Here is a 9,901-nt window from a genome sequence, read left to right as displayed (position 1 = left end):
AGAAATGTTTATTGAGCATCAACTCAGCATATTAGAATGATTTCTGAAGGATCATGTGACACTGCAAACTGGAGTAATGATGCTGAAAATTTTGCTTTGTCATTAAAGGAATAAATTACCTTTTAAAATATACTCAAATATATTTTGAGAGTTATTTTAAACTATAATAATATTTCACGATATTACTGTTTTTACAAATAAATGCAGCCTCTGTGAAAATAAGAGACTTATTTCTAAAACATTAAAAAATCTTATCGACCCAAACTTTTGAACAGTAGTGTAAGTGCACATTTAATCAAAGTGAAGAATTAAAAAAAGTACTGCATGTAGTGCATTTCTTCAAGCTAATTTATTAAAGAGGTGAGGTCCAAAAGCCTGTTGCTTGAAAATAAATGCTTTAAGATTTGAAAAATGTTAAATATATGTAGTACAACTGTCATTCTGATAATATATTGCATACTATAATATTAAATATATGATATAATAAAAAAAAAAAATGCATATAGAAGTGTAAGCTTTTGGACCCAACTATCTGAATTTTTATTAGCCACAAAACAAAACTGTATGCATAAAATTGGGCAGAAATAACTGAAGCTTTCTCATTTTAGAGGATTACTGTATCGATAAGATCTGCATTTGACTGTAGTTGTTTCTAGTCTTCAGAATCCATAAATAACCTCGGTTATTGTACTGCACTCACTGCTGGTGTGCGAGAAATAGAGAGATAGATTCAAAAATAAAACCCTCAGGGTGACGGTGGGTAAGGACACTTAACTCATCGCATGCATCATCATAGAAGACATGATTCATATAGCAACTTTTTCTGAACAAAATGAATAAAATCCTCTTTTGACAAATATAAATATATTTATATTCGGGATAATATGTACAATGACATTTGCCATCATAAACACCATTGGTATTGGGGGTTGACAGAGCAGATTAGCACTCTTGCTATGGGTATACACACTTTCGCAAAGACAGCAACGATCGATTGGCGTGTTGAAGCACAGACCGAGAGAACGATGAGGGATGAAAGGGGCGTTCAGCTATGAGAAGGCTGGTGGTGCAGAGAGCAGCAGCGGTTTAGTCCCGAGAGCCAGGCGAGTTGCCATCCACCTCCAGTTCCCACTGAAAGTTTTGCCCTGTCATTTGGTAGAACATCATGTTAAAGGGCTTGTAGAATTTGTGCAGTCTGCGAATGACATCGGGGTCTATTTTGGGGTGAGTTCTGCCCTTGGACTTGCCAAGGCACCGTGGGGTACTGCTGTCCTCTGGCTTCTTCAAGCAAGGGAATCCCTTGGTTTTATTAAAATAGAAATGTTTGTCAGTAACAATACGCTTGAGTCCCAGGAAATCCTGCACCTTTGCCATCTCGCCGGCTGGATCAACGATAAGCCTCTCTCCGCTGACAAAGTGCATCTGCGAGAGCGGGAAATACTGCATCCAGCTCTCTAGGTGAAGCGCATAGATCCCTATTCGCAGGGCGCTCCACGACGCGTCGATCAGGCCCAGCGTTCGGTTCTTGAAGGCCAGCACTTCGAAAGTGGGAATCTCAGGCCTCTTGGAGAGCGTCTGAGTATAGTCCGAAATGGCTCTGGTCACTGGATTGCGGACGACTATGATTAGTTTAATGTCTCTCGCCATCGAGTGGATTCGCTTCGGAGCGCTGTTTGTCACGAAGTAGCTGGGCGTCTTCTCCATTGTGATCTGGCCCTCCAGAGTAGACGGCATCAGCTCCCTGCAAACACCAGAAGCGAGAGAAGCAAATTAGTGTGAAGCAGTTAACACGATGCACATGTCTTCATTATTAAACACAATACCTAAGGACATGATACGTGCAAAATTGATTCAACTAGTAAGTGGTAAATTATTTGAAATCACACATGAAAATAATAGTTATTATCACTGGACATAATGTTGCAAGTAGAAGTGTACAGCTAATTACAGCCACGGAGTAACATACAAGAGATAAAAGCCCAAAGATGAAACGTGTACGTGTATGAGTGCTCGTTGCTTAATTGACTCCATCTGTGTTACTCCTGGCACTGTTTTGGAACTTTAATAACGAGTTCACTGCATATCATTAATACTAGTGAGCCTGGGGTATTGTTTTATCATACATTTATCATACATTACACTCTGTCCCAACAAGTACAAAGACTTTTTATAAAACATTTTAATGTGTTCATTTTGGTTGCAGTTAGGTACCCTTGCAGTATAACATTCTAGATATCACACCTAAACAATAAATGTGTAAAAAAAAAAAAAAAATCATTTTCTTTAACCTATTTTTTTAACAACAAATTGATAGCAAGCCAACATTTCTTGAGCGTTTATTTAGGTATCAAAATAACAATTTGGACATTTAAATGAAATGTTTAAAAAAACGGAATGTTTCGAAAACAGTGAAAACATATTCTAGTTGATTATTATTTAGTCTTAAAAATGTATATTAAAAATAAATAAATTACAAACAGACTCAAATGCAAATCTCTTCCAGGTTTTGTGAGATAAAACACTTTTAACTCACAACAAATGATTTCAATAACTTCTAAAAAGTAATGTCATAACATTTAGATGCAAGTTACTTACAGGTAAGGTTTTGTTTTTTTTGGTGCTGGCATTATGCTAGTTATTCAGATTTAAAATAATTATATCAGAATCATATGTTATTGATTTGATTTTTGATATTTGATATTGCACTTTGATTTGAACACATTTTTATGATATATGTACCAGGCTAGATGTGGTAACGATGTTTATAAAACATTGCAAAGGAATGTGCTAACAACAACATATGCTGCTGCAGTATTGTTAAAATATGTATACATTACATTTAAAATCTGGACATCTGTCAAAGTACGTACAGAAAATAAAAACATTACCACAACCCTTTTACAGCTTAAAAAAGGCACCCTATGCCCTTTCTCCTCTTCTTGTTCTGATTTAATGTTCAGATGCCTCACTGAAAGAACAATATATTAATTATGGCATTTTCTGTGATGAGAGATGTATGTGCTTTGAGTGATATGTCTGAGTGATAACAGTCAACTATTTGTCACCGTATGAAGTATTGCGTTCAACCTTTTATCACCAAGATCAAACTGGTGATGAATCGGTGTGCTAGGCAAGAGTCATTCATAAAGTAATGAAATTAAATAAATATTTATCTCTGTTTTGGGCTTATATTGCAATGTGATCCATGCCTCAGGAGTGCAAAACCAATGAATATTTAGCAAGCTCTCTGCTCTATGATCTATTCATACTGATCTATTCAGTATGATCCCTCATTAAATCTCACAACAAGAATTTGACCTAAATTTATGATTACATAATTAATTTGCATTCAGTTCTACATAATTGAGACACTATGGTACTCATCAGTACACACACAAAAAACTAAAAATCACAGACATCAAATTTAAATTCTATACATAACATGCACTAAAATAGCTTATAAATAAATAAATAAATAAATAAATAAATACAAATATTACATGATAATATTGGCAGTGTTGGGGAAGCTACTTCTTTAAGAGGTTATTTAATAGGAAGATATTTATACATTTCTAAAACACAGAACTGATAATATAATCAGATAATATAGTTTATAATTTAATTAGACAATTTATAATTTAAAAGTCTTTTTGAATTAATGAATCTAGATTAGGGTGACAGCATTAAATTTCATCAGGTACTAACACTAAAAATTTGAATACATATTAGTTACAAATATTTAATTATATAAAAAAATCAAAGACTTGAACTTTGCACTAATGACAATGCCAAGTTATATCGCTACTTATTAAACTAAAAGCTACAGTAGTTTTACAATGTAAATTTAGCAGTCAACAACACAGGGAAAATAGTGATAAAAATGCAAAAGACTTTGAAGAGAGACAAAGAAAATGTATGGTTTTAAATACACACAGTTGGTGGAAATATAATCCTTTCTGTGGCTGCATGGACTTAACCACCCAAAGCCAAACATAAACTTTTATTAAGCGATTTTGGCTGAATTAAAGCGTTACAGCATGAAGGTCTTACTTTAGGGCACAACAGTAAAAAAGCAGGTCTTTAGCTGAAGCCTGGCAAAATGTTCTGCACTATTTATAATGCAATTCTTGAAATGTTTGCTTTTTTTTGTTGTGTTTGACCTTTTCTAGCTTTTACCGGAGCAGAAAATAAATAAATAAATCCTTGTTAACCTGCCAGAAACAAAAAAAAAATCAAAGTTTAAATACCTGGTTGCACACACTTTCCCAGAACTACAGACACATTAAACAAATAATGGAAAAGTTCACCCAAAAATGAAAATTTGAAAAAAAAAAGAAAAGAAAAATGTACTCACCTTCAAGCCATCCAAGATGTAGACAAGTTTGTTTCTTCATCGGATCAGATTTGGAGAAAATCTGTTTTGATGAAGAAACAAACTCACCTACATCTCGGATGGCATGAGGGTGAGTAACACTATGGTACTCATCAGTACACACACAAAAAACTAAAAATCACAGACATCAAATTTAAATTCTATACATAACATGCACTAAAATAGCTTATAAATAAATAAATAAATAAATAAATAAATACAAATATTACATGATAATATTGGCAGTGTTGGGGAAGCTACTTCTTTAAGAGGTTATTTAATAGGAAGATATTTATACATTTCTAAAACACAGAACTGATAATATAATCAGATAATATAGTTTATAATTTAATTAGACAATTTATAATTTAAAAGTCTTTTTGAATTAATGAATCTAGATTAGGGTGACAGCATTAAATTTCATCAGGTACTAACACTAAAAATTTGAATACATATTAGTTACAAATATTTAATTATATAAAAAAATCAAAGACTTGAACTTTGCACTAATGACAATGCCAAGTTATATCGCTACTTATTAAACTAAAAGCTACAGTAGTTTTACAATGTAAATTTAGCAGTCAACAACACAGGGAAAATAGTGATAAAAATGCAAAAGACTTTGAAGAGAGACAAAGAAAATGTATGGTTTTAAATACACACAGTTGGTGGAAATATAATCCTTTCTGTGGCTGCATGGACTTAACCACCCAAAGCCAAACATAAACTTTTATTAAGCGATTTTGGCTGAATTAAAGCGTTACAGCATGAAGGTCTTACTTTAGGGCACAACAGTAAAAAAGCAGGTCTTTAGCTGAAGCCTGGCAAAATGTTCTGCACTATTTATAATGCAATTCTTGAAATGTTTGCTTTTTTTTGTTGTGTTTGACCTTTTCTAGCTTTTACCGGAGCAGAAAATAAATAAATAAATCCTTGTTAACCTGCCAGAAACAAAAAAAAAATCAAAGTTTAAATACCTGGTTGCACACACTTTCCCAGAACTACAGACACATTAAACAAATAATGGAAAAGTTCACCCAAAAATGAAAATTTGAAAAAAAAAAGAAAAGAAAAATGTACTCACCTTCAAGCCATCCAAGATGTAGACAAGTTTGTTTCTTCATCGGATCAGATTTGGAGAAAATCTGTTTTGATGAAGAAACAAACTCACCTACATCTCGGATGGCATGAGGGTGAGTACATTTTCAGCAAATTTTCATTTTTGGGTGAACTATTCCTTTAAAAACTTTACATACCTTCACATTAAATCACTTGTGCAATCACAAACATTTGTGTGAAGTCTAGGTAAATGAAGAACATGTGTTATTAAAAAGTAATTCATTCTTACTCTTTCTCGCTCCCTTGAACCTCTCTGTAAGGACTCTTATTTCCACTCAAATTGCCACCAACTGCTCCTCATTATTATTACATTTACCATACTCAACAACAAGCAATGGGTAAGAACTCAAGTTATTCATGCTTATTTTGCTAACACTATATTATCTGATAGTTTAACAAGTAGGACACTGAGGAGGTCAGACCTCCAACCTCATGGCTGATGGGCTGGATTTACGGCTATGATATTACTCCAAAAATCATATTACTCTGGGGCATTACTGATAAAAACAGCAATAACCTTTGATAAAGGAGGTTCCACATTGTAAACATCATATGAGAGAAAATCAGCTGCTTTGTTACATTCGTACAATGTACAATTTGTAATCCATAATCACCAGAATGACCTGGCTATATCATATTTAACCAACAATATATTTAAAGGTTTTGAAAATTCTTTTATTTTCTACACAACAATCTGATCACCTATAATCATATATTATTGACTTCCTGGATAACCATCTGTCAGTGTGCTTGTAGGTGAGGGGGAATTACATTTTTTGTTGAAGGGACTGCATATACTTATATCTGAAATTATTTTTAAAAAGTGTGTTCTTTCATCCTGCATTCATGTTGCAAAACCTACTGGTATTAAAAAAAAGGTTGCCAACACAGCTGAAGGTTCAAAGTGCACAGTAATGTGCAGAGGCAGCACACATTCTCACAATAGATTGGATACTGTATGTTCTGTTTCATACACTACTGCAGCACCTCGTACAAGCTTCATTTATTATATAGATGCTGTGGGACTGTGGAACTGAAATATAAGCATTGTCCATAAAATTGTATTAAATGGAACTGTACCTCAGTTCACAGGTGAAATGTTTTTTTTTTTTTTTTGCTAAAATGACAGTGTGTGTTTGTGTGTGTGAGAGTTATTTAAAGCTGAATTGTGTTATATATTTCAAGGTTTTGAAAAATTCATTTTTTTGTGAAGTTAAAATCCATCATAATATTTGCACATTACTTGTTACATCAGAAATTGGTTGTTCATCATGTGTTAGTATTATTTAGTATTTCTGTTTATTATAATTTATTTACAATGTGGTTACAGTTATTCATGACATCATACAACGCATTATAAGGTACATTACAAGACATAATTGACCCTTTGCAAAGTCCCGCCCCCCTTCGTTACTGTTGCTACGTCCGACAAGCCATGGCGCTCTCACGCATCATGTTCTCATGCGGTATAAATACATCAGGGAGCAAAGAGGAAACTGACAATGCACCAACAGACAAAACAGTGCAGGTTCCTTTTGGTATGAAACAGGTCTCAGCTTTCAAATTTTGTCATTTTGTAAGAAATTCAAACAATACATTTGTGGCTCTTTAATGTCTCGTGACAGATCACTGTAGCACCTCAGGTCAAGCGGCACGTGAACCGATCATCCCTTCCTTTTTACTAGTTACAGCGCAAAATAAACATGAATGAACATCAGAATGTATCTTGTTTCAGCCGCAGAAAGATGTCAATACACACTATTTTTCAAGTTCAAGTCCACCAAAGTCCATCTACTCTCCTGTCTGGTTTGTTTGTCGGACAAAAATGGCAGATTCGGCGTTATGATTGGTCAGATCGCCTGTCAATCAAACTCACTGTGAAGGGTCAATTAAAGGAGTAGTTCACCCAAAAATGAAAATGTACTCAACCTCAGGCCATCCAAGATGTAGATGAGTTTCTTTCTGACTTGAGAGTGAGTACATCTTCATTTTTGTAATATAATTTTCATTTTTTGGTGAACTATTCCTTTAATTACTTCTATATATATTATAAAATACTTTTAAAATGCATTGTATATAAAGGATTCAAGTAAAGTGTTACCAACTTTTACCATTCATAAATGCTAACAATTATAATAATGATTGTTTAAAGTTATTCTTATATGAAGTAATATTGCTGATTTTAGTGCTGTCCCTTTCAATATATACGTACAGAATGTCTTCAGACGTGTGACAGCTGTCGCTCTCGCACAAATATGGTGATTGCACAAGACAATCAATCATTGCATGTTGGACACATTTTAAATGAGCATCTCTCCGGGCCGCATTCGAATTCTCCTTGTGGAACACATCAAATAGAGTACATATATCCTCCATGCCCCTCAGCACACGCATGCACGCTCTCGCTCACAAGTGCCTCTGTAATTTCATTTCTGTAACAGTATTGCACTTCGGATGGGTAATTTCCCAATGGATTATGCTTTGCTCAACATGCTATAGAGCTGTGGCCACTTCTAAAGCAGTAATGGGATATAAAGCACATCTGTAGATAGCACAGTGAATAGAAAGAGTATTAGTTTTCATTACTTTCCATCAATGTTCTACACTTCCTCAGTGCAGTAATGAATGTCTAAAGATTTTTTGCCCTCTCAAGGTCTTCAGGAGTTGCTGTTTAAAGTCTACGACGAAGCACATAAGATGCCCAGGATGGGGGTTTGTTTGCTCACAAGTTGAAATAAAAAAATAAAAAAATAAAAAAATTGCTGAGAACGACCAAAATGGGAAAAAACCCATAACGAATCACCTTGGATTCACCTATGTAAATCACATCTAAAGTACAGGTGCAACGTGCAGCAGGCCTCAATGTTTAATAACAACACGTCATACTTCTCTGGACGAAATGTTCCATCAACAGGACAGATGACTGATGCTCAAGGTAACCTTCTTCATTTAAGACGAGCACATAAACGGCCATTGTCCCCATCAAGCTCGATGCAACTCATTATATGTGTAATTGCAAAAATATGGAGATTACAGAGGCGCGATACCTTCATTTGTGATTGAGGTCGAACTCATTTTGATTGTGAGCGAATCAGTCATGGATGGTGTACATTTAAAATGTCAGAGGGAGGGAGAGGTGGAAAAGAAAACAGAATGCTGATAAACAAGCTAATTTTCCTACGCGCCGCGGATGACTCGGCTGGCCTTGCGCTCAGCTGGAACGGTGAAAAAACAGATACAAATGGTTAACAATTGCTTATGCCTGCATGAAGAGTGCAGCATGACACGGGTCATTCGGGTGGGCAGGTAAATACAGTGCGAGGGGCTGAAAAGGCTTCCCTCGCCATCTGCTGTTTACCTACTCACTCAAATCGCATAATATACCTGAGCTATTTGTCTATAGGCCTTGCCATGCTTGCATAACGCTTGTATAAACATGCTTAGGACAACTAGAGTTAAACGAGATAAATTCCTTCGTAGCTCTGTGGATCATTTGATGTAGACTATATTTTTTAGTTTGGTAAACAACAACAACACAAAAAAAAATGCACGGTGCATTGATGATTGTGAAATTCATGTTGTGTAGCTTTTTATTTGATCTTTTATTTCTTGACTTTTTTACATTTACCAGGCAAATGGCAGGTGAGCACAGTGAAGTAGAAAGAATTGCAGTTTAATGAACATCCTTTTTGGGGGAATGTTGCTTTCAGAGCGCAAAACTATATTGCCTCATTGTGCTTTGAAGTTAAAAGCATTCTAATTGCCACTTGCTGTGATCTACAAGACAGAGAAAGATAACGCATGATCCAGAGGCATTCTTTTACACCGGTATTTCTCAGGTTTGTCTCCAAATTATGCATCTTCTAAGCCAAGCCTCTGTCTCCAAGGCAGATATGAAAAACTCTGTGAACTTACAGTGGGCGCAGAGATGCCTCACCTTAAGGTTTAGACATTTTAAGGGCCATATTGTTCACATATTTAACTGAAGTTTGTTTATTGTTAGTCGAGTTTTGGAGTAGAGCGAGTTGATAAATTATGCATAACGTTATTATGTAAAAATATGCTAATTTAAAATTTGAATTGCATTAACAAGACTTGCAATTAAAAAAAAGAAGAAAAAAAATCCAACAAAAGTTTTGTGATTGAACATCAAAATTACAATAATTTTGACTAATTATACCTATTTATCTTTTCAACACTTTTGAGGAAAAAAATTACATCAAAAACAGTTAACATCTTAATTAATCTTAATTTTGTCCACCATATTACTCTCTGATAACTTTATAGAAATAAATTAAATAAATTACAGCATTCCTGGACAGTAATTATGAACCATTTTCTATAGTGCTTTATAATTTATCAAATATAATGAAATATTTAAAACAAAATAAAAAGGATATACAGTATATA

General features: G+C 34.4%; 1 protein-coding gene across 1 annotated transcript in view; it reads right to left on the bottom strand.

The window, feature by feature from the left end:
- Positions 1-857: 857 nt before the first annotated feature.
- The window catches only part of hs3st4 (heparan sulfate (glucosamine) 3-O-sulfotransferase 4), a 117,952-nt gene continuing 108,908 nt past the window's right edge, over positions 858-9,901 (bottom strand). The window contains exon 3 of the mRNA XM_016554577.1: positions 858-1,741. Coding sequence (XP_016410063.1) covers positions 1,087-1,741 — 655 coding nt within the window. The 3' untranslated portion in view covers positions 858-1,086. The remainder of the gene's footprint in view (positions 1,742-9,901) is intronic.

The sequence above is a fragment of the Sinocyclocheilus rhinocerous genome, unplaced genomic scaffold, assembly GCF_001515625.1.
Source record: "Sinocyclocheilus rhinocerous isolate Xijiao unplaced genomic scaffold, SAMN03320098_v1.1 scaffold676, whole genome shotgun sequence".
NCBI classification, from domain to species: Eukaryota; Metazoa; Chordata; class Actinopteri; order Cypriniformes; family Cyprinidae; genus Sinocyclocheilus; species Sinocyclocheilus rhinocerous.
This window is presented reverse-complemented; position numbering and strand designations above follow the sequence as displayed.